This window comes from Lampris incognitus, chromosome 5 (genome assembly GCF_029633865.1).
Source record: "Lampris incognitus isolate fLamInc1 chromosome 5, fLamInc1.hap2, whole genome shotgun sequence".
Taxonomy (NCBI): domain Eukaryota; kingdom Metazoa; phylum Chordata; class Actinopteri; order Lampriformes; family Lampridae; genus Lampris; species Lampris incognitus.
This window is the reverse complement of record NC_079215.1, coordinates 41,006,956-41,034,949: the sequence shown is the minus strand read 5'-3', so window position 1 is coordinate 41,034,949 and position 27,994 is coordinate 41,006,956. Positions and strand designations below refer to the sequence as shown.

The 27,994-nt window shown below is 43.4% G+C and overlaps 1 protein-coding gene across 1 annotated transcript; it reads right to left on the bottom strand.

The window, feature by feature from the left end:
* Nucleotides 1-9: 9 nt before the first annotated feature.
* On the bottom strand, nt 10-25,016 carry clgn (calmegin). Its single transcript, XM_056279926.1, has 15 exons — nt 24,849-25,016; nt 22,976-23,254; nt 22,733-22,806; nt 22,509-22,567; nt 21,470-21,611; nt 19,581-19,662; nt 18,903-19,095; nt 16,427-16,616; nt 8,109-8,222; nt 7,797-7,953; nt 7,349-7,564; nt 4,000-4,116; nt 3,588-3,747; nt 2,481-2,623; nt 10-1,626 (listed from the first exon to the last, which is right to left on the bottom strand). The coding sequence occupies exons 2-15, from the start codon at nt 23,252-23,254 to the stop codon at nt 1,552-1,554; spliced, it is 2,001 nt and encodes a 666-aa protein (XP_056135901.1). The 5' UTR covers nt 24,849-25,016; the 3' UTR covers nt 10-1,551.
* Nucleotides 25,017-27,994: the final 2,978 nt, after the last annotated feature.

Below are 27,994 nucleotides of genomic sequence, written 5' to 3'. Positions count from 1 at the left end.
GCGGGGTAATTGGCCGGATACAATTGGGGAAAAAAAAAACTTCGCACATGCTTAATGACAGCTGATAAAACTTGCAACAATCATATTAAATATTGTTTTATTTCCAAGAGCAATGTACACTTTGCAAACATATGTAAACAGGGATATTTGCCATCTGGTAAGAACATAAGCTCCAAACTCTTGAGAGTATCTCAAAAACAAACAAATATGCATAACTTCTTTACAGGCAAGCATTCTACAACAAGAACTGCAGACACTCTGGGACAGCACAGCTGTTTGCCAATCGAATGGTTTCATGTTCAGTTGTTCAGCGAAACGCGCTGACTTGTATGTAGTGACTGACTACTGACTGTCAAACTTATCTTGGTGCCTAGAATTGCTGGATTCAAAGGCAAGCTACTAAGACCTGGCAAGTTATCAATGGAGCATTTCAAAACAGGCCCAGGTTCAAAGTAAGCAAATTGGAGGCAAAATACAAAACGGCTTATGTCACTCAAAAAAACTTTTTCTTCATACTGGCTTCAAAATGAACACAAGTTCTAAAACATAATAGCGTTATCAGTGCTGATCCTCTAGATCCTCTGAATGCAAACAGCTATAATTTAGTAAAAAAACGTAACACACATAAAACTGATGCTTCCTGACTTCCTTTGAAAAATAACCTTAAAATATGAACAGAACATCTTTTTCTGAAAGAGGTAATCTTTTAAACCTAAGCTGAGGCAATTGATCTAAGATGTCCTGTCGCCATGGTGACATCTTAAAAGCAGTCCTCCTCCATTGTCTGGCATCCCCTCCTCCTGACCCGCTCTTAAAACTCATTCAATGGACTATTAGCTACATAAAAGTGGGGACCTTGGTCAATGACTGTTTCATCAAATATGTACCTGCCAGAGGAACAGATGCAAGGAATGCAAGAATCAAACTTTTGAGATGTACCCACCCCTCTGTGCACTGTGGTGAGTGCTGTGAATAGCAGGAGATGACAATGCCGCAGCGACTGGTGATTTGTTCTCTTGGAGGAGCCAGATTGGTACATTGTAAAATACCAACAATGAACCCTAAGAAGTACAGTGAACTATATTCATTAAAGGAAGACTGAAAGCAGAGATGGGGTGGAACGAATTGGAGGTAGAGGAGGTGGGGCTTCTTCGGCTACAAGGTTTTCGACTAACAAGTAGAAGGGAAGATGGGAAGCATGGAGGCTGTGAAACGGAGTGGACAAGCCAAACAGGCAAACACTCTCCAGGATTTATTTGCAAGCTGAAGGAATGGATGAGTAGGGTAGAGTGGGGGCTGGGGGGTTAGGAGATGTAACCAGGATGTTGCTAGCATGCTGGCGGCCCCTACTGGACCATTGCCGAGCAATGGAGGAGAGGTGAGTGTCGTCACGGCAGAATGGACGATTGAAGGATACAACTTGGCTGGAGGATGTGCATCCTCAACCTGGAGAGGGGAAGGAACAAAGAAAGCCCTTCCACCTCTTCCCTTTTAGGGCATGCTTGAAGGAAAGGAGAGAGAGGGGAGACAGTAGTTGTGTGGCTCTCGTCCTCAGTCTTTCCGTACCCTCCTCTTTCTCACAGCTTGTTTTTGACAATCCCCAACAGCATCTCCAGAATCATTTTGCTGGACAGAGTGAGAGAAGGAGGGGAAAGAGAGAAGGCCCTGTTGAGGTTTCAAGGTATCGACATCACCTAATTGTCAGACCATTTTCGATCAGTTACTCAACAAATGCCAATGAGATTATTTATGAGGCTGGCTTCTGGAAAAAGGATAAGTAATAAGTAGGCTACTTAAGCCAGGATCATGCTGAGTTTTAATATTTCCCTAAACATAAACCTATTTGCATTGGCAATGATACAACATTACCAAGTATTTTTTTTCAGAATTCAATTAAGGAAAAAAAATTCTGAGTAGGAAATGATTAAGATCTAAATCTTATTTGGAGTTTTCCCCTAAGCAGTGTGTGATGTTGTACACAGACAAATATGCACCAAGAATGGAGAAAAAGTGTGTCAAAAGGCATCATGTCAGTTTTTTACTATGTAGTCTGGATGTTTTACTTAAGTACCAGTAGTTGCTGATGCACAATGTGCACTGCATCTGTTTACACAAATTTTTCAAGCACACAAAGACACATATTTGACCAATCATTAACTGGATTAGCCACAATATGAACAAAGTGGGCTATTGAGTTGTTATGCTACATTGACATGAATACTTTTGGCAGATGAAACCATTAATTTCCCTATCCATAAAGACAGCCTTTTTTCATTTTTCTCTCATGTTAGTTTGCCTTGCAAGTGATCCTCTTTGCATACAGGCCACAGTGGCTGTTCAGTGCTGGAATTCACTGGTAATTTTTAAACTTGGGCCTCCAAAATTATCTTAACAGATCTTAGAATACAGGAGAACAGCAGCTTTTTGGCAACTGGGACTTATGGCTGGGGAAAACAAGTATTCAAAAGAAAAACACCAACCTCATCCTCTGATGTTCGCTCCTGAGCTTTGCCCTCATCGCCTTCTTCCTCTTCCTCCAACTCCTCTTCATCTTCATCATCCCGCTCAAGGCTGTCCCCTCCTGCCTCTCCCTCATTGTTCTGCTCCTCTTTCTCTGTCGCCTCTGATAAGAGTAAAGGAGAGATGAACAGAGATGAGGAGAAATAAATATAAACACTCATCGTTAATGCTAAGGTTACATTTAATCTGCAGAGCAGATATACGCTACCGCACATGGTCCCTGAGCCATGGGATCCTTGCAGAGAACATTAGGAGATAAACTAGATAAGATGTAGTTTTTGACTGGTGTGTTAAAATGGAAATTATCATTGTGGTTTATTTATGGACTTTAAGGAGATCAAGTAGCAGAAAAGAGTTTAATCTACACTAGTGAAATAAATCTGATACATGCGACATATACATTACGAAACACCTGCAGTGCAGCATCGACCCTTGTACAACATCATTTGTGAACCTGCGAATGTGCACTGCTAGAGATGCACACTTGCACATTCCACTTCAATTATTAAATCAGTACACATAAACACTACCCGCATTTATTTGCCACCCACCCCCACATTTTTTTTTGGTCACCATCTTTACCTTATTTGTACATGTATCCTAATTCTCTGCTTCTCCCATTAGAGCACGAATAAAGTTTCATATCATCTAATGCAGTGGTTTTCCACCTGGTCCTCAGTGAACTCTGGTATAACCAGTTTTCTATTATGCCAGGTAGATACTTACATTCACCTGTTGTGCCAGGTCAAATAACTCACCGATTAGATGGCTAGAATACTTGACACAGGAGGTGAATGTAACCAACTATCTGGCAGAATAGAAAACCAGCAGTACTGGTAGACATGAGGACCTGATTAAGAACAACTAATTCAATATGATGCTTTCATTTACAAATGGTGAAGCTTTAACTGAAAGAGAAAGTGACACTGAGGGTCTTGAGTGCGATTCCTGCTTGACATTTGCTGCTGCGGTGGAGAGGGTTTGAATCAACATGCTATGGAACAAAAGAGGGCTATGTACGTGTGGTGGGTGATGAGTGTGCTGTGCCCCGTGTCTGGCCCCCTGACCTGCTGCCGGTGCACTCTCAGTGGCTAATGCTTCGGCAGCTCTCTCTTCTTCCTCTGCTTCCACATTCTCCTCTTCCTCTTCCGCCTCCTCCTCTTCTTCCTCCTCTAAATCAGCCTGAGGCAGGTCTACCTTCTTGTACACGAAGTCATCTTCTGATTTCTACAGAGGTGAAATGATGTGGGGACAAAGTCAGACCAAGCGACTGAACAGTAACAAAATGGAATGCATTTGATGTTCAGACATAACAAAAGCAGCCCCGACCTGGTGTGTGTGTGTGTGTGTGTGTTGTTCAGTCAGAGATGTGGTCAGGAACACACCAATAGAAAATTAGACAACAAAAATGAAGGAACCCGGGCATTACAAAGAAAAAAAACACAAAACAAAAAACACAACACTTCCTCGTAAGCATACCTTTGGCCAGCAGAAAAGAACAGTAAGTCCTATGGGCAGGCCTACTGTCAGTATGTAGATCACCCAGAGCCACGGTCTCTCCTCTGCAGCCATCAACAGTTGGGCAAACACCCCAGGCTGGTGGGAGGATGGAACAGAGGAAGAAAAGGGGTATACAGGGGAGAAAGTACATACAGGTGCAGCTGAAAAAATTAGAATATTGTGGAAAAGTTCATTATTTTCCATAATTTAATTCAAAAAGTAAAACTTCCATATATTCTAGATTCATTACACATAAAGGGAAATATGTCAAGCCTTTTTTGTTGTAATCTTGATGATTACGGCTTACAGCTCATGAAAATCAAAAATCCAGTATCTCAAAATATTAGAATATTACATAAGACCAATCAAAAACAGGATTTATAATACAGAAATGTCGACCTTCTGAAAAGTATGTTCATTTATGCACTCAATACTTGGTCGGGGCTCCTTTTGCACAAATTACTGCATCAATGCAGCGTGGGATGGAGGCAATCAGCCTGTGGCACTGCTGAGGTGTTATGGAAGCCCAGGTTGCTTTGATCATGGCCTTCAGCTCATCTGCATTGTTGGGTCTGGTGTCTCTCATCCTCCTCTTGACAATACCCCATAAGCCACAGAAGGTCATTGCTGAAAGGGCTGGCTGTTCGCAGAGTGCTGTATCAAAGCATATCCATGGAAAGTTGACTGGAAGGGAAAAGTGTGGTAGGAAAAGGTGCACAAGCAACAGGGATGACCGCAGCCTTGACAGGATTGTCAAGCAAGGCCGATCCAAGAACTTGGGGGAGCTTCACAAGGAGTGGACTGAGGCTGGAGTCAGTGCATCAAGAGCCACCACGCACAGACGTGCCCAGGAACTGGGCTACAAGTGTCACATTCCTAGTGTCAAGCCACTCCTGAACCAGAGACAATGTCAGAAGCATCTTACCTGAGCTAAGGAGAAAAAGAACCGGACCATTGGTCAGTGGTCCAAAGTCCTCTTTTCAGATGAAAGTAAATGTTGCATTTCATTTGGAAATCAAGGTCCCAGAGTCTGGAGGAAGAGTGGAGAGGCACAGAATCCAAGTTGCTTGAAGTCCAGTGTGAAGTTTCCACAGTCAGTGATGATTTGGGGTGCCATGTCATCTGCTGGTGTTGGCCCACGGTGTTTCATCAAGCCTAGAGTCAACGCAGCCATCTACCAAGAGATTTTAGAGCACTTCATGCTCTAAATATCTAAATCTTATCTGCTGACAAGCTTTATGGAGATGCTGATTTCATTTTACAGCAGGACTTGGCACCTGCCCACAGTGCCAAAACTACCATGGTATTACTGTGCTTGATTGGCCAGCCAACTCGCCTGACCTGAACCCCATAGAGAATCTATGAGGTATTGTCAAGAGAAAGATGAGAGACACCAGACCCAACAATGCAGACAAGCTGAAGGCCACTATCAAAGCAACCTGGGGCTGCGTAGCCGCAGACTAGTCAGATTGCCCATGATGGCCCCTGTCCACCGTTGAACTGGACCTTGGAACAGTGGAAGAAGGTTGTCTGGTCTGATCAGTCCGGTTTTCTTTTAGATCATGTGGATGGCCATGTACGTGCGCACCGTTTAACTGGGGAAGTAATGGCATCAGGATTCACTGTGGGAGGCAGCAAGCTGGTGGAGAGAGTGTGATCTGGGCAATGTTCTGCTGGGAAACCCTGGATCCGGCCATTCACGTGGATGCCAATTTGACACGTGCCACCAACCTATACTTCGTTGCAGACCAGGTACACATGGCAATACCCTGATGGCAGTGGCCTCTTTCAGCAGGATAATGAGCCCTGCCACACTGCATACATTGTTCGGGAATGGTTTAAGGAACATGAAGAGCTCCAGATCTCAATCCGATTGAACATCTGAGGGATAATGCTGGAGTGATAAGTCCGATCCACGGTGGCTCCACCTTGCAACTTACAGGACTTGAAGGGTCTGCTGCTATTTTGGTGCTAGATACAAAAGGATAACTTTAGGGGTCTTGTAGAGGCCATTCCTCCATGGGTCGGTGCTGTTTTGGCAGGACCAACAGTATATTAGGCAGATGGTCATAATGCTTTGCCTCATCAATGTACTTTTTTTTGTGCAAAATAAAAATATCCACCTCACTAGGCAGGACTTTAACAGATAAAATGTATAACTCAAACAGAATTAAACATAGTCTAATTAAGTATTATGAATTGATCTCTTTAAAGCTAGAGTAAAGGACTTTTACATATCAATGAATGTTCGTGACACTCAAGCCCTTGCCAAAGGAGTTCACACAATAATGATTAAGTCCATCACCGCCAGGTAGCTCTCTCAGTATTTCACAGCATACTAGTTTTAAATCCAGTGTCTGGGGTGACAGGCCCGTGCTGCATTCTCGCACTGGCACACCACAGGTGATGCGTTTTACATCAACCAGCAATGATTGCTTTGCCAGAGCTGAACTTCCATGTGACGAAAGCGTTCGTATGCCTCTAATTGGCTTGCCTTCAGGGCTTTCTGCCAGAAAGCTTTCGGACTTGGAAGCTATGACGGAAAAACCTAAGAAACATCTAAGGAAAGTTTCTGATGCTCCAGAGAAAAAAGAAACTCCGTGTTCAGAGGAAGGATTAAAGCAAAAAAAACAAAAAACAAAAAACAAAAACGAAAGTGACTGACGGTGAGGACAAACGCGGATAACCATTGTTCTAGTTTTTTCTCAGAGAGCGCTAAAAGAAGAGAAGTTATTACTTTTAATGCCAGACGGGGAAAACAAAACTTACGCATTGCAGGTTTAAATGGATTTAACGTTTGTCTAGTAAATTTCTATAACCATTTCTATAGTCATGCAGGTGTTAACATGCACCCTGTACACCTCATGTTTAAAGTTTTTCTTGCGGCACTGTAGATAACAGCATTCTGCTAGAAAGATTTATGTTGGATATTGTGTTTTGAGATGAAGATCATTTTTAATCACTGTATTGAAGCATGTCTGAGTGGAGTAAGAGTAGCCATGTAGTATATTAAAAGGGATCCATGGGCATTCAGTTCCTCTGAAAAACAAATGTGAAACATACTCTTTGTATGCTCGCTCGATTGCCTTTATGAGCCGTCACTAACTGAAATTGAAATTCCAGAGGTGCACCTTGAACCTTTTTAATTTAGTGTGGTGTACGACAAAGGTCTTCACTGGAATGTACAAAAGTACTGCTGATAAATTCAGGCTCCGACAAGATATCCCACCGAGCCTCCCAGCATGACAAGTCTAAGGACTTGACTCTCTTAGCCCCCTCCCTTCTAATAGTGGCATGCCTGGGTGTGTGAGTGTTAAGTGTGTTGTACCTCATTGGCACTCGCCACCAGTTTTTTTAGCCCCCAGCTGTCAGAGGCCCAGCGATCAGCCACCTCCTTGTGGGAAGTGATGATGAAGTTGTCAAAGTAGATCTCCGAGGTCATGGACCACAATTCCAAACCTAAGGCCTTGAATGCCATCATCCTGAATGGCTGCAAGTCCTCAAAGTACTCTGGGTTTTCAATTTTCCGGGGTCTCCACACTCCCTGCAGTGATGGGGGACAACTGTTTAGACAACACTTTATCTTTACAATCCTTCAGATTTATGTGCAAACAAATTACATTTTTGGTACTTTATATTTGCTGCCATACTTAGGCTAAGAGCTAATCCACAAATATCTAAATTGTGAACACATCTGTAGTTACGCATTTTTACTGGTTACCATCAGGTAGGACTTTGGTTCATTTAGTACTTTGGTTGGTCTGTTTAGTGTTTACCTGATAGTTCGGGTTGTCCACCAGAGAGGCCTTCCATTTGCCTTTGTACTGAGGGTTGTTGACCATGGGGGGCTTCCACAGCCCACAGCCAGGAGCCGTCTCACAGGCTGGGTTGGGGATTTGGGGCGCCTCCCACTCTCCATCCATCTCTTCATCCCTACAGGCAAAAGAGGAGAGGGAGCATAAAAGAGGAGAGAGTACCAAGAGGCCTGTTTCTACTTTAGGAAAGGTAAATGCAATATATTTCTAGATTTTTAGGGCCATGAGTGAAGTCCTTTTCCCTTGTGTGTGTTTGCATGTGTGCATGGTTACCAGTCATCAGGTTTCTCAGCGCTGGGGTCAGGGACAAACTCTGCTTCCACATCCAGCCAGCCTTCTGGCTTCACAGCATCAGGGTCCTCAATTTTGGCAAGTGCCTCTTCATCCCTGGAACACAGAACTCATTAACTAAGGAACACTTTTGTGCAGCTCCCATCATATACCCTATCCTGTCAAAACCAATGGAATCAAATCAAACTTTATTTATATAGCGCATTTTGTGCAAGACTGCAATACAAGATGCTTAACAAGACAATGAAAATACAACAATAAAGTGAAAATAAACGGTAATACAATGAAACGAGGGGATATTGTCGAGTGGTGGAAAGAACACTCTGAGGAGCTCCTGAACCCAACTAACACGTCCTCAGTGGAGGAGGTAGAGCCTGAAGAATCAAGGGAAGCCCCACCCATATCCGTGGCAGAGGTCTCTAAGGTAATTAAAAAGCTCCTCGGTGGCAAGGCGCCGGGTATGGATGAGATTCGCCCTGAGATGCTGAAGGCTCTGGACATTATTGGGCTGTCTTGGTTGACACGCCTCTTCAGTGTTGCGTGGAGGTCGAAGACAGTACTTGTGGAGTGGCAGATTGGGGTGGTTCCCATATTCAAAAAGGGGGACCGGAGGGTGTGCTCCAATTATCGGGGCATCACATTGCTCAGCCTCCCTGGGAAAGTCTACTCTAGGGTACTCGAAAGGAGGCTCTGATCAACTGTCGAACCTCAGATCCAGGAGGAACAATGCGGATTCCATCCTGGGGAACAATGCGGATTCCATCCAGGCCGTGGAACAATGGACCAACTCTTTACCCTTGTGGAAGTGCTGAGGGGGGCATGGGAGTTTGACAAGCCAGTCTACATGTGTTTTGTGGACTTGGAGAAGGCTTACGACTGTGTACCCCAGGGCACTCTGTGGTGGGTACTGCGGGAGTATGGGGCACTGGGGCAGTTGCTACAAGCCATCCAGTCCTTGTATAACCAAAGTGAGAGCTGTGTCCGCATTCTTGGCACCAAGTCAAACACGTTTTCGGTGGGTGTCAGACTCCGCCACGGCTGTCCCTTGTCTCCGATTCTGTTTGTGATATTCATGGACAGGATCTCAAGGCGCAGCCAAGGTGAAGAGTGTGTCCGTTTTGGGAACCTCAGAATTGCATCTCTGCTCTTCACAGATGATGTGGTTTTGTTGGCTTCATCAGAACGCGATCTCCGGCACGCACTGGGGCGGTTTGCAGCTGAGTGTGAAATGGCTGGGATGAGAATCAGCACCTCCAAGTCTGAGGCCATGGTTCTCTACCAGAAAATGGTGGATTGCTCCCTCCGGGTTGGGGATGAGTTGTTGCCTCAAGTGAAGGAGTTCAAGTATCTCGGGGTCTTGTTCATGAGTGAGGGTAGGATGGAGCGGGAGATTGACAGGCGGATTGGTGCAGCATCAGCAGTAATGCGGACATTGTACCAGACCGTTGTGGCGAGGAAGGAGCTGAGCCGGGAGGCAAAGCTCTCAATTTACCAGTCAATCTTCGTTCCAATCCTCACCTATGGTCATGAGCTTTGGGTAGTGACCGAAAGGGTGAGATCGCAGATGCAAGCGGCTGAAATGAGTTTCCTCCATAGGGTGTCTGGGATCAGCCTTAGAGATAGGGTGAAGAGCTCGGACATTCGGAGGGAGGTTGGAGTAGAGCCACTGCTCCTTCACATCGAAAGGAGCCAGCTGAGATGGTTCGGGCATCTGATTAGGATGCCTCCTGGGCACCTTCCTTTGGAGGTTTACCGGGCACAGCCAACTGGGAGGAGACCCTGGGGTAGACCCACAATGCGCTGGAGGGACTACATGTCCAATCTGGCCTGGGAACACCTTGGGACCCCCCAGGAGGAGCTGGAGGGCATTGCTGGTGAGAGGGACGTCTGGAGTGCCCTACTTAGCTTTCTGCCATCGCGACCCGACCCCGGAAAAGCGGCTGAAGATGAGATGAGATGAGGTGTTTACAGATCATGATGCCCTCAGCTCCTCTGGAAAGCTGTTCCAGAGGCGGGGCCCATAGACACTAAATGCTGTCTCCCCGTAATTCTTTGTCCTCACCCAGGGAACAACTAAAACGCCATTGTAAGAGGACGTGAGTGATCTAGAGCAGTCATTCCCAAAGACTCATCTCACCAAATAAAATCTTTTGCAACAGGTCCCACAGTATCTTACCATTAGGGGCCGCTGGGGCCTGGTCCTAGCAGATGTCGCTGGTATACAACATGATCAATAATTCAGTGTAACAAGTAATACATATAAAATTTCATCGTAAATAACATTGTTGTACATTTATTACATATGACAATGGTAGCGCTGTCTGACATATCCAAATATCTTCCTGTACCTGTTGCATAAAGGTCAGTACTTGAGCAGTCTTCGTTTGGTGAGCATGGGCCCGGCTGTCAGCGTTCATTTAACCAGGTGAGCATTTGAAAACACTGCGCATGTTCAACGCGCTTTCAATAAGGAGCTGTGGGGCACGATCATGTTGCACCCATGCTGAGAGCAGCCAATAACAAAAATAAAAGAATGACATAAGTCAAGATGTTTAGCAAACATTGTTTATGGTATCGGCGTTGCTACACAGCTAAATGCAACACCATGTGGCACAGAGGTTAAATGCACTTGCTATGTATCAATTGAAAATGAATTCATTCATGGACTGGTGGACTCCGACAGAAAAGCTATTGAGAAGTTTTCCCTGATGAAAGACTGCCATGCATCTTTTCTTTTCAAGTAACTAATGTCTCAGGTGAGTCTCTTTTGCATTATTACTGGGCGTGTTATTTTGGCTATAGGTTAAGGCCCAGAAAGCAATGGGTTTCCCTGCTCTGAAATGTTGCTTTGGATGTGTTATTACAGTTCCAGACCAGTGATGGTATACTGCTTGACAGGGATTAAATTGGGCCGGGGCTGCCCAGGGGTCAGCACCGCCACATAGCACCTCACACGTCATCAGGCGGAGTTGAGCACCGGCATACACACACACAAAAATAAAAAAAACTTCAATCAACAATTCATTTATACATTTTTACTCTGCCTTCAATTGTTAAAAAAATACATATATTACATGCTGACCATTCAAATAAATAATGATTCATGTTTTTCGCATTTAAAATTACTTTGCGGGGGCTTGGCACTCTACTCCGATGCCTACCAACATGGGGATCGCCGTTCGAATCCGTGTGTGGCCTCTGGCTTGGTCGGGCGTCCCTACAAACACAATTGACCGTGTCTGCGAGTATGCGTCCTGGTCGCTGCATTAGCGCCTCCTCTGGTTGGTCGGGGTGCCTTTTCGGGGGAGGGGGGGACTGGGCGGAATAGCGTGACCCTCCCACGCACTATGTCTCCCTGGTGAAACTCCTCACTGTCAGGTGAAAGGAAGCGGCTGGCGACGCCACATGTATTGGAGGAGGCATGTGGTGGTCTGCAGCCCTCCCCAGATTAGCAGAGGGAGTGGAGCAGCGACCGGGACAGCTTGGAGAGCGTGGCGATTGGCCAGGAACAATTGGGGAGACAAAAAAAAGGGGGGACTTTGCATCATCACTTTCGTGGTCAGTGGCGAGCTGACGGTCATATCCACCAGCGGCTGCGCCCGACTCTTGCAGGAATCGGCAAAGGCGCATCCCCGGAGAAAATGTCCAGTTGGTGTATCCGGTAACATTGGCGTTATCGTCGTGGGTTTATTAACCAGTGGGGAAAATTTCCTCACTATGGCATCCCTATTGGGAATATCAGACAAACTATGGTATACTCGTGACAGCTCTGCCTGTCACGTGCATGCGAGACAGGAGTGAGTATACCATGCAGTTTGTCTGATATTCCCACTAAACAATGTCGCCTCTATCAACATTGATATTTTAGCAAACTGCTGTAAACTTAATTAAATCAAGGCAAACTCATCATATCCTCAAGACAGCCAAGTAACTTCTTTTAGCTAGCTAGGTATGGCAGTAATATCAGCAGCCAGCACCATTTTGCTAGGCTAACTTTGTGACTGCAATTTGATAAGAACCATCCCGTTAATCAGGTTAGGCTGGAGACCAGTATGACAAGGCAGGGAGAAAAAAAGGTCAGAAACTGTCAGGTTTAATAACAGAATGTAAATTGCTCTGATATTCTGCTTAATGTTTCGATTTTACAAAATGATATAAACATAAGATAATTTGTGGCTCCATATTCAGCATCCTTCTCCCAATATACCCAGCATCTCTCCTCCGTACATGTCCAAACCATCTATATCTTGCCTCTCTTGCTTTGTCTCCAAACCGTCAAACCTGAGCTGTCCCTCTAATATACTCGTTCCTAATCCTGTCTTTCTTCGTCACTCCCAACAAAAATCTTAGCATCTTCAACTCTGCCACCTCCACCTCCTGTCTTTTCGTCAGTGCTGTTGTCTCCAAACCATACAACACAGCTGGTCACACTACCATCTTTATTCCTTCCCTTTAACTCTTGCTGGTACCCTTCTGTCGCAAATCACTGCTGACACCCTTCCTCACCCACTCCACCTTGCCTGCACTCTTTTCTTCACCTCTTTTCCGCACTCCCCGTTACTTCGAACAGTTGACCCCAAGTATTTAAACTCATTCACCTTCGTCACCTATACTCCTTGCATCCTCACCATTCTTCTGTCCTCCCTCTTGTTCATGCATATGTATTCATTCTTGCTCGTACTGACTTTCATTCCTCTTCTCTCCAGTGCATACTTCCATCTCTCCAAATTCCTCTAAACCTGCTCCCTACTCTCGCTACAGATCACAATGTCATCTGCGAACATCATAGTCCACGGAGACCCCTGCCTGATCTCGTCAGTCAACCTGTCTATCACCATTGTAAACAAGAAAGGGCTCAGTGCCAATCCTTGATGTAATCCCACCTCCACCTTCAACCCATCCATCATTCCTACCGCACACCTCACCACTGTCACACTCACCTCATACATATCCTGTACCATTCCTACGTATTTCTGTGCCATTCCCAACTTCCTCATACAATACCACACCCCCTCTGTTAGTACCCTGTCATATGCTTTCTCTAAATCCACAGACACCATGTAACTCCTTCTGACCTTCTCTATACTTCCCCATCAACAACCTCAAAGCAAACATTGCATCTGTAGTGCTCTTTAGAGGCATGAAACCATAGTGCAGCTTGTTCATCATCAGTTCTCCTCTTAACCTAGCTTCCACTACTCTTTCCCATATCTTCATGCTGAGGCTGATCAACTTTATACCTCTGTAGTTACTACAGCTCTGCACATCTCCCTTATTCTTGAAAATCGGTACCAGTATGCTTCTTCTCCACTCCTCAGGCATCCTCTCCCTTTCCAAGATTATGTTAAACAATCTAGTTAATAACTCCACTGCCTCATCTCATCTCATTATCAGCCACTTCTTCAGGGTCACATTGCGGCGGCAGCAAGTTAAGTAGGGCACTCCAGATGTCCCTCTCCCCAGCAACATCCTCCAGCTCCTCCTGGGGGATCCCAAGGCATTCCCAGGCCAGATTGGACATGTAGTCCCTCCAGCGAGTTCTGGGTCTACACCAGGGTCTCCTCCCAGTTGGACGTGCTAGGAAAACCTCCAAAGGAGGGCGCCCAGGGGGCATCCTAATCAGATGCCCGAACCACCTCAACTGGCTTCTTTCGACGCAAAGGAGTAGCAGCTCTACTCCGAGCTCCATCCGGATGTCCGAGCTCCTCACCCTATCTCCAACGCTGAGCCCTGACACCCTATGGAGGAAACTCATTTCAGCCATTTGTATCTGCGATCTCACCCTTTCGGTCACTACCCAAAGCTCATGGCCATAGGTGACGGTTGGAACGAAGATTGACTGGTAAATTGAGAGCTTTGCCTTCCGTCTCAGCGCCCTCTTCACCACAACGGTCCGGTAAAACGTCCGCGTTACTGCTGATGCTGCACCAATCCGCCCTATCAATCTTCCTCTCCATCCTAACCTCACTTGTGAACAAGACCCTGAGATACTTGAACACCTTCACTTGAGGCAACAACTCATCCCCAACCTGGAGGGAGCAATCCATCATTTTCCTGTAGAGAACCATGGCCTCAGACTTGGAGGTGCTGACTCTCATCCTGGCCATTTCACACTCAGCTGCAAACCGCCCCAGTGCACGCTGGAGGTCGCGTTCTGATGAAGCCAACAAAAACACATCATCTGCGAAGAGCAGAGATGCAATTCTGACGTTCCCAAAATGGACACACTCCTCACCTTGACTGCATCTTGAGATCTTGTCCATGCATATCACAAACAGAATCGGAAACAAGGGACAACCTAGGCGAAGTCCGACACCCACTGAAAACGTGTTTGACTTTATGCCAAGAATACGAACACAGCTCTCTTTGGTTATACAAGGACCGGATGGTTTGTAGCAACTGCCCCAGTACCCCATACTCTCGCAGTACCTCCCAAAGAGTGCCCCGGGGTAGACGGTCGTAAGCCTTCTCCAAGTCCACAAAACACATGTAGACTGGCTGGTCAAACAGCCATGCCTCCCTCAGCACTTCTGCAAGGGTAAAGAGTTGGTCACTGTTCCATGGCCAGGATGGAATGCGCATTGTTCCTCCTGGATCCAAAGTTCGACCATTGGTCGGAGCCTCCTTTCAAGCACCCTAGAGTAGACTTTCCCAGGGAGCCTGAGCAGTGTGATGCGCCGATAATTGGCGCACACCCTCCGGTCCCAACTCCGCTGCCATCTTTCCTAAACACCTCCATGCCTCCTCAACAGGTGTTTATGTTTTCAATAACATGTATATAAAACAAAGCTGTAATTTAACAAACGTACATCTTTTTGAAATGGCTGGTTTATCTATTCAAGATAATATAAGGTGCTGTGGAAATGGCAGTAAAAATGGTCAGGGATGTTCATTTATGCACAAATTCGTTCTTCTGACAATTTATAGATAAGGTCTATTGTGAATTGAGTCACAATGGTTTGTCATTTTTAAAAAGTGGGTCCCCAAAGAAAAAGTTTTGGAAACACTGATCTAGACGGAGCATAGAGCAATAGCATGTCTGACAAGTATTCAGGCACTAGTCCATTGAGTGATTTGAACACCAATAAAAGGATCTTAAAATCTATTCTAAAACTGACAGGCAACCAATGAAGGGACTTTAGGACAAGTTAGAGGTGTGCCCACTTGTCATCCCCCTCTAACCACAGATAAATTGAACTTCCTGGGAAATACGTAAATTAATTTGCTCTTTCAAATGACTGGTTCGTTGGTTGAGGAGTATTCCGCATTAAAACGGTTGAAAGATGTGGAGAATTCTTGGAAAACAATCTTAACCAGAGTGTGTAGTTTCAAAAGTTATGTCTGGAGGTGGAGGTGTGGTGGTATGGGGGGATTTCAGCTGACTGTATTGCCAGGAACCACAAAGGCCACATTTTACCTTGATGTCCTGGACAACCCTAGGGTATCCACAAAAAGGGGCAGTTTTATGTAACAGCCCTATACATGACGTAACATTAAAACGTCTCACACAAAGCCTGCATTGTAAATATACATGGTTTGAGGACAATAATGTTAGGACACACGAGTGGCCAGCACAAACCTGGCCACAAAACTACAACCCAGTTGAACATCCTGGGGATGATTTGGAAGTTAGAATTAGGGTGTGTTTAAAAAAGGTGTCTTCAATCGACAAACCCATCATTCTATCAAAAGCAGTGGCTGGCTGTTCCACTTTCATTGTATCAGGACTTGGTAGAGAGCCTTTCCCAGTGTTACTGGCTGCAATTATTCTGTTCAAGAGTAGACCTACAAAGTATCAAACTCTGCAATAAAACCATAACTTGGGATAAATGACATGTGTCTCAATACTTTTCAGAGGATAGTGTGAGATAAGCCAAAACAACAACTATGAACATTTTGTATGAGTTGTATATTCTTAGTCTGTCTTCTTACAAAAACACAAACGTATTTATTCTGTCAAATCTAGTTACTTAAATATTCTAATAACTAACAATTTTGTCTATTTTCTTTATGTGGTATCTGCCAAGTTAGCATTATGAATAATGTGAAAGAAGACGACGACGATGAAACTTTGTCATTGTACATATATACAACAAAATTCGTTCTCTGCATTTAACATCTTGTGCTAGGGGAAGGGGGCAGCTGTGGTGCACCGCCCAGGGACAAAACCATCATTCTAAGTTGTTACAAGGTGGAGAAAACCTTTTTAAAGGAGACTTGGGCCATTGTTAATGTGTAATATGCACCCCATCACTATGTGCAAGCATCTTTTTTCACATAAGTGCGGGAATTGCTCTCACCAGTCGTCAGGCTTCACAGCCTCAGGGTCAGGGATCTTGGCTCTTTCGTCCCAGTCCTCTGGCTTGGAATCGTTGGGGTCGTCAATCTCCTTAGGTGGGTTGACTGGAGGCACCACATCATGGAGTAGGCTGCCGCGGCTCACACTAGACTGATCAATGTACATCTCATAACTGTTGTCTGGGTTCAGTACTGACAGGGAGAAGGATACCAACACAAAAAGGTTTTTAAAAAAAATTGAAACAACAAAAACAGCAACAGGTGAAACTTAAAGTAAAACAGGACATAACGTTTATTGAAAGAAACACTTCATCACTCATCTAAGTGACCTCTTCAATCTCAGCTGACTGCACGTATCCCCACCCTTACATACAATACAGTGGCATAATGACTGAAAAAAACCAATCGGTTTCATATGCAAATTGCTGTAACCATTAACTAGTTACAATGGCAGCGTGTACTATTCAGAGGATTGGGGAATGGTTGCAATCACAGGATTGTAAAATGGCAACAGATCAGGAAAACTGTCATTTCATGTACTTGTGTACAATGAAACAAAATATCATTTACCCTAGCCCACAGCAGTGCAACATAAAGACAAAAACATATATCCAAAAATTACAAGAACAAATATATCAAACTACAAAAAAAATCACTGTCCAAGAGACTGAATGCAGGATGACTGTCGGAACTGTCGATCTGCATGGGCTAGCAGTTAGCTTAGCCTGCCCTGCTTCCGTGTCCTGTCAGACCGCCCTCGGTGTACTCTTGTATTACTTGTAACTGTATCTTATCTTACTTGTATCTACAATATCTTGTACTAACATATACACTTACACTGATGTGTTAGCTCTTCTGTGTTGTGCCATTCTCTTGGCCAGCATGTTTGGCTTCCTCAATGTACAAGTCACGACAATACTCCCGGCAATTAACAGCGTACACTATATTGCTCTGTGCCGAGAGACCCAATCCTTGGGGTGCACCAATTTCTGGCACAGCATGTTTGGGGGGTTGAAAGCAACTGAGTCGCTTTTCTTACCTGGATTATTAAGCATGCAGAAAGACATTAAGTAAACCTTTTTTTACATGCTGGATCTTATTTGCATAGTTTTTATTATGCATATATGAATTACGATATTTTACTCACTGGCTTCATTTAGGAGATCTTGGAAACTGGACCAGCAGACAGGTTTCAACAAGTCCAATTTAACCTAATCATCTAAACCACATATTTGGAACTGACGCACAAGTTGAAAGTGCAAGTCAAAAGTTACTACCCAAAATGTCCCATATTATCAATGGCTGGTTGCACTCCTGAGATACTTCCTGGTTCGACTTGCAGGATTGATCAGCCTCAGCCTATGTAACCATCAATAAACTACCTTGCCAGTGCAAATGAGAAGTTATAGAAAAGAGGAAATCAGGTACCACGTCTAACTGAGACTCTAGTTTTTTTTGTTATTGAAAGGACAGGTTTAAGGCACACACTCAGTTGCCCTGTAAGATATCGTTGTAAAACTATGTTCAGCTGTGTCCAAAATCTCTGCAATGAAACTGATTACTAAATTGATCACAATGCACAATGACAAAAGCTATGAAAATAAGACCCTGGTTATTAAAAACCTGAATTTTCTTTCCACACAAAAGACATGAACATGAAGTTTAAACTGAAACCCCAATCATACAAAAGCTCCTAAAGATCTATAAGCCATTCTCTCTCTGCTCATAATACTTAGCATGAACACACTTAGGGTTAAGCCTTATGCCTCTGTTCAAATGTCTGCATTGTGTTGATGCTGTTGTGTGCACAGGTATCTACCCTCAGTCAAGTCCAGTTTATTTATATAGCCTTAGAATACTGTTAGGGTCTCAGAGGGCTTTACATACACATTACATTGTTCCCAAAAAGGTAAATACATTCACACATGTGCCTGTGCACATGTACCCTCGAGGGCAGTCATGTTTACAAAAGCAAATATAAAGGAATGGCTCTGCAAACAGAAGCAGGGAAAGTAGAATGAAATGGGAGCTTGAAAACTCTGGGTATATATGTATATCCAACTTTTGTTTTGTTCTCTTGTTTTGTCTTTTCCTCTGTTTTGTGTCTATAGTGTTAGCTCATTTGTCCATTACTTTTTAGCTTTGTGTTGATGCCCCGCTATTAGATGACATTTCCTACAACGCTCAGCACCATTGATGTATGTATTCCTGCAAACACAGTTGACATAATTCATCAAGTTTGGACGTCCGCTTCTCTTTAAGTCTTTACAAGTTGAAGCTACCCAGACCCTCTCTGCCTTGCAAAGACATTTATTTGTACCCATGCAGAAGAAGCATATTTCCAGCCTTTAGGCTGTTCAATTTCCACCATCATGAACAACACACACATCAAAGGCACCAACCAAATAGTATATATCTCTAAATCATCCATTAACCACACACTCACAACCTCTATTCCTCAATACAGTAGCCCATTACCCAAAGTGTAAAGGTGGGTCTTCTTGTCTGTGTAGAATTTCTTGAGGTCCACGTCTGTTCTCTTTGCGTGCTTTTCCTCCAAGTCTTTGTTCAGGGGGTTCTGGTGGCGAAATATGAAGTGCAGCTTGTAGTCCTCGCCACACTTGTCAGGTCCAAACATAATGGTGTAAGGAGTACGGTCATGGAATTGCTCCTATGGTGTGGAACAATCAAGAAAGTAGGTGAATATGCAGGATATGTGTACAGACAACCCTAGTTAGATTTCACCCAAATGAAATGGTAGAACAATTTAGCTCTTTGGGTAGAGTGTGGTACTAACAATGCCAAGGACTAAAGATTAATTCCCACAGGACCACCCATACAAGAATAAAGAACATGTACTTTAATCACCGTATTTTTTTTTTGTTTTCGCATTTTTCACTTTTATTTGATAGCGACAGTAGAGAAACAGGAAAGGCAGGGAGAGAGGGGATGACAGGCAGTAAAGGGCCCAGACCAGATTCGAACCCAGGCCGCCGCGGTAAGGACTCATGTGGTACACGCTCTACCAGGACGCCCTGTACTCACTGTATTGTAAGGCCCTTTGCATAAAGGCCCACACAACAGTATCTTACACACAAGTATCTAACAGTTCACATAAAATTATTAATAAAGAAATATGTCAAAATGTATACAAACCAGATCTAGATTGCCTGTATCAGAGAGTAGCTTAATATACGCTCCACCACAATCAATCCCATCTTGGAAATTCACTTCATACCTTGAATAGAAACACACATACAGACTGAGCCAGTCAAAGTGTTATTCCTTTATGTATTGACTTGTTACATACAGTGCTGCTTGAAAGTTTGTGAACCCTCCAGACATGGTCACTGTTTTTGTAAAAAACATTAAAATAAGCTTATTACACATACATCCAAATCCCAATTTGTAAAGCACACCTTCCAAATAATGGACATACACACAAAAAGAGATATCTTTTCATTATTTAATTCAACGAAGGTGGTTTATTTCACAAAAACTGAAAATTTAACATGTGCAAAAGTATGTGAACCCTTGCATTAGTAGCTTGTGGCTCCTCCTTTTGAGGCCATTACTTCAACCAAATGTCTTCTGTAACCACTAACCAGTCTCTCGCATCTGCTTATGGGGATTTTTGCCCACTCCTCCTTGCAGAACTCAGCCAGTTGAGAGAGGTTGGAGGGACATCTGGTATGTACCAACTTCTTCAGGTCTCGCCACAACATTCCAATTGGATTAAGGTCCGGACTTTGACTGGGCCAATCCAGAGTACGAATCCTCTTTCTCTGAAGCCATTCCTTTGTAGTTTTGCTGGAATGCTTTGGGTCATTGTCTTGTTGCATAATCCATTTTCGTCCCAGCTTCAACTCCCTGACTGATGGCAGGAGATTCTGGTCAAGAATTTGTTGATATGCCGGAGAATTAATGGTTCCTTGGATAATATGGAGTCGTCCAGGTCCAGAAGCAGAAAAGCAGCCCCAGACCTTCACTTTTCCACCACCATGCTTCACTGTTGGGAGGAGGTTCTTTTCTTCATATGCAGTGTTGGCTTTTCTCCAAACTTGTTGGTTTTGATTATGACCAAATAATTCTATTTTGGACTCGTCTGTCCAGAGAATGGACTTCCAGAAGGCCTCTGGTTTGTCCAAGTGCTCTCTGGCAAAGTTGAAACGGGCAGCTTTGTTCTTTTTTGAGAGCAGAGGCTTCCTTCTAGCAACCCTCCCATGAATGTCATGGCGATTAAATTTTCATCTGATTGTAGACGCATGCACATTTGTCCCAGATGCTACCAGAGAGGTCTGCAACTCTCTAGAGGTGATGTGTGGGTTGGCCTTTACCTGATTTATTATTTTTCTGGTGCTTCTGGGTGATAGTTTTGATGGGCGTCCACTTCTAGGCAGAGTTGCTGTCATGTTGAAGGCCCTTCATTTGTAAATTATTTGTCTTACAGTGCATGGATGGAGCTGGAATCTTTTGGAGATGGTCTTCTAGCCCTCCCCAGACTGATGGGCTGTCACTACCCTCTTCTTCATGTCCTCGGATATCTCCTTTGCTCTCGGTATTGTTGATTTGTATGGGACCACAGTGGTTTGGTTGGTTTCCTCTCTCTTTTAATTAGTGCAGGCCAAACCCTTTCCCAAGGATGTCTCATTTCATTGGTCTGCTTAAATGATTAATTAAGCACCCAAATGTGTTTCACCACAGTCTGTTACCTGCTTGACTTAACCAATGCAGCTGGGGGTTCACTTACTTTTGCACATACACTAATTCCATGTTTCATGTAGTTTTTGGGCTACTTAAACAAGTCCCACTAAACGAGTACATGCAATTGATAAACATATATCTGACATTTCATATATAAAAACCGGTGATGATAAAATAAGAAAATCATGGTAAAACAACAGAAACATCTAAACTGCTCAATGGGTTCACATACTTTCAAGCAGCACTGTATGTCACACAATACATTTTAAGAAAGCATTAATGCACCCCCCCGCTACTGATTTTGTGAGCAAAAATATGAGGTGGCAGGTTTGTGAACTCACTGTACAACCAGGGGGTCATCCTGAAAGACAAATGGTTTGTCCAACAGAGCAGCAAGGGCATGGTGTTTTGCTCGGGACTTGAGCACCAGGCCTTGGTCTCCTGGAACTTTGTTTTCCTTCAGCTGCTCCACTGCCCACTTACCTGGAAACCAAGAGAGGCAAGAGGGAGAACAGTTAACACTAGGGCTGTGCGATATGAACAAAATCTCATATCCCTATAAAGGTAATTTCATATCCAGATTACAATACATATGACAATATAGCAAATTTTCTGTCAATTTAATGAATAAATAGTTTCTGGTCTGTGTTCCCTCACTGTGTGTGTGTGTGTGTGTGTGTGGAGGGGCAGCCCCGCCCACACTGTACCACAGAGAAGAGAGTAGCGTGACCATAAATGATAGCAAAATGCAGTAGAATCTCTCACACTGAGCTTAAATGAAACGAGTGCACACAGATTAGGTCAATAACATAAACATGAGCTGCTGTCATTTATGGTTGCATTAGTTTCTTGTCTCCTCAGCTCTCTTTTTCACCACAGGTGAAAGACTCTCAGCCCCTTCACACACGGAGCTCAGCAGAGCAGGAGACAGACAGCTATGAAGAGTTGGAGCTGACGACAACTACACTAGTTACATTACTTTAAGTGCAATAAAAGCTTCGTGAGTAAATAGCCAATAAGAGTAATTTGTTAATGTAATCCGCAAAAAAGATGGACAGACTCCAAATGACAAAAAATATTGCCACAAAGTGTGATTTGAGACACAATGAAATAAAAGATAGAAAACATCTATTGTTTCATATTATGCTCTATCGCACATGATCGTCATATCACAAAGCCCTAGTCAACACACAAAAATACACTAATATACTGACAGACGTCATTAATATTATATATGGGAAAGTAATACTTTGGTCAAATAAAGTGATGGTAGACTGTAATTAAGACCAAATTGTGCCGCCTCTTTCTGAAGAATGACTGCACACATCAACACATACATGCACACAAAATGCCGAATTAGCAAAAAAGAAAGAATCAAACCATCATATTTGGCTATGTCATCATCAGCATCCTCTTTCATTGTCTTTGACACCTGCCATCTGTGAAGATCAACAGAGCATACTTAGCTTCTATAAAACTGGTAAACTGGTAAATCTCTAAGCTTATTTCAGACAGTTGAGACCATCTGAGGACAAGGAAGACAAACATCAAGTTTTGGAAAATTATTTTTAGCATCTTTCAACAGGAACTTAGTGGAGTGGTACCTGTCTAATGATCCATCATCAAAAGTCTCCACAAAGTAGACCTCTCCGGTAGGAACAGGAGTTTCATACGTCACCTGGAGATTGTGAAGTCAATAGAATTCTAGTGGTAATACATGACTTTAAATATGAAACTGACTGGCTCGATATTGGGTCCAATAAAAAATATATACTTCTAGATGTACTTCAACATTATTCTTTTATAGCTTATACTGGCAACCCTTTGATCTGTAAACTATTCCTGACCTGAAAAGAGACATTAGCATCAGCTCCTTCCTTGCCAAACTTTTCTTTTCCATTTTCTCCATCCTTGTAATCTGTCTCCTTTTCCTCCTCTACCAGTGCCTCCTCCTCCTCCTCGTCATCCATCAAAGCTTCCCTCTCTTCCTCATCCAGACCCAGGTCAGTGTCGGAGTCAGGGTCAAAATCATCAACCCCCGAATGCTTTTCTTGGGCAGCCACTGCTGTCACAGCCAGGGAGGACAGGAGCAGCATGCACCACAACCAGCCCCTACCCAGCTTCATCTAGAGCAGGGAAGGGGGAAGGGGAAAGGGGGAAACAAAAGAGAAGGTTGAGGGCAGGATGGTGAGGGAAGACAGTGAGATAAAGAGGTAAGGAATGTGGATGGTATGAGCAGTCAGGTGGGGCTGCATGATTACAGCGGTGGTGGGAGTTAGGTGTAAAAGATACCAGATATTTATAGAGAGCAAGGGGGATGACGGAGTTGTTGATATAAATAGAAATACAATGAGTGTTTCGTAGGATGGAAGAGAGGGAGTGAAGGGTAGGTCAGTGAAACAGCATAGGACATGAAGGTCACACAATTTGCACAAAGCCCATCTCAAACCAGCGCTTAACACCTAATTAACACACTCATTTTACACACATGGTTTCCTTTAAGCAAACTGTCTGACTCTTCCTCCTGCAATTCCTTCCTACCACATCAGAGGCATCTTGTCCTCAAACAGATGCCAGAGATATTCACTTTACTTGCTTGGTTTTCAAAGATTTTTAAGATTTCTCACAAAAGATCCAAAATCATTAATTTCATTCAAATAAATAAATAATTTAAATCATTTAATAGCATTAAATAAGCTGTTGAGACAAGACAAAATGTATATACATGTCAACATGCTTTTATATTTATGGACGACCATGGGTTGAAATGCATACTAGAGATCATAACCCACTGGTTCACTCTAAAGAGAATGTGATCAGGGTGCATCTCATTTCAACAATGTACGTACCAACATACTCAACAGCATAACTGCAAGCTGGGATACCATTTCATCCAATAAACACTACAGCAGATTGTTTACGGTGCAACGTGTTAGTCGCGCTGTTACCAAACAAGCTTCCACCAGAGCCAGGTGCCTTGTTGCCCTTGGCTGACAGTGAGTACGAACCACAACATTCTATACAACTGGCATTACCACCCAGCTTAGACTATGACACGGTTCATGTTTGTTGGTTAGTTATTTTGTGTTTGAATGTCCACTAACATCAGGGAGCTCGGATCTTGCCGACACACACCCGTCTGCAGGTATTCTCCGAAAAATATCAGACTGTGGCCAGAGTTTGTTCAGAGTACCACGGACCTTGGTCTCAATGGCTGTCTAATTAGTAAAGTTACCGTATTATCACCATGGAGAAATGTTAAACACTTAAAACGACAAGCTGCCAAAAGTAGAGCAGGGTAGCGGCGCTAACATGGCTGCCATTAAACGCCGTAACGTCTAAATCTTGGTCAGATCTGGAGCTGAAGCAGCCGCTCCGCTAGATGGACGGACGGCGCGCCAAACGCACAAAGCCAACGGTAACCTGAGTGAGGCAAGCTAGCCTCGTAAACTAATGACCTGCTAAGCGCATAGAGAAAAAATAAATATCCAATGAACGAATGTATATGAAAACACTGACAGTAGTGTCGTCGAGCTGATTTAGCGAAAGCAACTTATAACAACGCAAACAAAAATTACCCAGCCAAAAAAATTAAAAAAAATGAATGAATAGCAACCACTACGCTAGCTGGCTAAGCAATGCTAGCAGTTAGCTGTGCTAACAACATGTCGTACTGTTGTCATGGGAGGATGGAGAATGAAACAGTGGACACAAACAAACCTTGCGTGCGTGGTTCTTGCGAGATAATACCGATACAGGCTCTTCAGCGTTACCGATAACCGACCTGGACCCACTGTTGGTGTGACGAGGCTCGACGACTATGTTTGGGAAGCAGTTGGAAGAACACGGCCGATGACAGACCGTCGGTGACAGCCGGGGAGCGGCAGCTGGAGCAGCGCAGACCGTTCACCGGAACTGGGCATGCGCAAAGCGCGGCGCTGACTCGCTGTACGCAGATTATTTTTTTCTCCCTCATTCGGTTTTACTGGCGTCATTATTATTCTAGATTTCCCGCCACGATTTCATTATTCTGTGATGAATTTGTGATTTAGCTTCTGATTTCCCGAAACACATTTCCAAAATATCATTACAATTTTGTTTTAATGCACTTTTAGCAAGCTTATCTACAACCTCATTTCCCTCTATTCCAACGTGCTGGTATCCAGCAGAAATGAATATCTGTTCCTAGTTGCTGTAGATTTAACAAGATCATATAAACCTCAATTAATAGATACTCTCAAACAGAATCTGAACATATCACTACTTTAATTGGTTTAACCTTCTCTACCCACTGAAGACCAGTTATTATTGCTATCAGTTCTGCTGTGTATACTGATATCGTTTGAAATTATCTTGACAATTCCTTTATCGAATTCTGGAAAGTAAATGCCAACTCTTACATGGTCATTATTCGAGTGTTTTCAATTCAATTCAATTCAATTCAAAACTTTATTGCAGACTCAGGGTCCATAACAGACAAAGACAAATAGGTAAAAGACAAACCCCAGACAATGCAGAGTAAACACAATAAATAACACAAATGGAACAAATCAGTGTTGTATAAGAAGGCAGCTGTATCAGTGGTCCCACTTCTAGGATTGGTAGCGTATAGCACTGAATCTTATATTAAACGGCTGATGATTACATTATCAGAGTCATTGAGCCAGCAAATAAACGTATATATGAGCTTTCTTAGAAGAGCCTGAAAGGTATGGACTCCTGCAGCCACAAACATTTCACTTGCACTATACCATCTAGGTCTTTTTAGCAGTATTATCATAGCATCATTATAAACTACTTGAAGCCTCTGTAAGCTTTCTTTTTTATAGTTTGACCACAGGTGTGATGTATAGAGTGTTGTACAATATGCTCTGAACAGAGACATCTTCACACTAACTGAACACGCACCAAGCTTGCGTGACAGAGTGTTTGTTTGTGCATACATCATGCAGCATTGCCTATAAATATCATCATCATCTGTCATTTGTTCAGTAATATAGTGCCCAAGATATTTCACCTTATTACATACCCCAAGATTATTATCAGACAATTTAAAATCAAGACCTTTTAGATGATTGACCTCTTTAGTTCGGCAGATCATGACAGCACTCTTACTAGCATTGTATTTGATATCATGCTCCACATACACACAACATATATCAAGGAGCTGCTGGAGACCAGCGCTACAGGGACTAAGAATGACAAGGTCATCTGCATACATGATATGGTTCACCAAGGTATTACCAATCATGCACCCAGTGTTAGAGGCTTTCAGCTGCTTGGAAAAATCATCAATATTTCAATTGTAGAGAACTGGAGACAGAATTCCTCCTTGTCTGACACCATTGCTAACCCCAAATGGGGCTGAAACACTATTACCACATTTCACTTGAATAGTCTGGTGGGCATACCAATAAGCCAGAATTCTCACAATGTATTTAGGCACCCCTCTTTGACTCAATTTAACAAACAACTTTCTATGATTAACACGATCAAAAGCTTTAGAAGCATCAATAAAACACATAAGAACCGATGAGTTTTGGCCTCTATATTTGTTTACAATTTCCTTTAAGGCATATATACATAAGTCAGTGCCATTTTTAGCTTTAAAACCAAACTGGTTATCAGTGGAGTTGAGAAATTCATGCACTCTATCCAGCAGGATTCTTTCTAGGACTTTTGACAGTGTGCTGGCTAGAGCTATAGGGCTGTAGTTATCTAGGCTGCATACTTTACCAGCTTTGTCCTTAATGACTGGCACTAACAGTACAGACAACATTGAGTCTGGTAACAAGCCATGGACCATAAAGCCAGTAAAACAAATAGCAAGGAGAGGCGCTATCCTTGGACTGGCATATTTAAGGTGTTCAGCAGTAATATGATCTAAGCCACTTGCCTTGTTAACAGACAGCTTGTTTATAGCTTGGTACACCTCGTGTGACATGATCACCATTGAATCATCACTCTCAATATTGCCCACCTTATACAGATCACTGTGGACACAATTGAATAAGGTACTATAATGCTGTCGCCATAACTTACCAATATTGTCTGTACCGGAGATACCATCAACAGTGCATGGTAGAGATGTTTTATAGTTGTTGAGAGCTCTCACTTCTTTCCAAAAATTAGCAGGATAATTTCTTAGCAGCTTCTTAGCCAGGGAATCTGCCCTCATGGCTTGCTCATTTTTACAGAAGAAGCGAATGGCGTACTTGTATCTTGCATTAGTGAGCTTCTTGTGCTCAAGCTCAGACCCTTGTCTGGGTCTGCCTGCCATAGCCCATGATTTAAAGGCTTCATGTGCTTCTTCATGATACCCAGCTACATACTTGTTCCAACCAGGCCTGACGTTATGTCTTATTTTTATACTTATAGTAGGGCTTACTACCTTCATACAGAGCACTAAAAATATCATCATACATGCAGCAGAGATCTCTTCTGTGCCTCATATCCTTACAATTAATGTCTCTGCACATAACTGCATCTCTAAGCAGATGTATATTACCTAAGTTTTCATCTGAACGGGCATGATAGGCTAAGATATCCTCCTTTGTAAGAGTTGACCAGTCCAACCTTTCTGCATTATCACTATCTCCATTACTAGACAGCACAGGTAGATGTTCAACATTTATAGCCATAGCAAGAGGTATGTGATCAGTCGTTGCTGCCCCATACATAATACCCATACTCCCCAAAGAGGCATGTGCATCAGCAGTGCAAATACAGTGGTCCAGCCATGACACAGTGTGCCAGGTCTGACTTATGTATGTACAAGTATTTGTAGGCAACAAGACTTTGCTTGACAATAGATTACTATCTTCACAGAACTTAACCATGTGGTTAGCAAATAACGGATTCCTGTC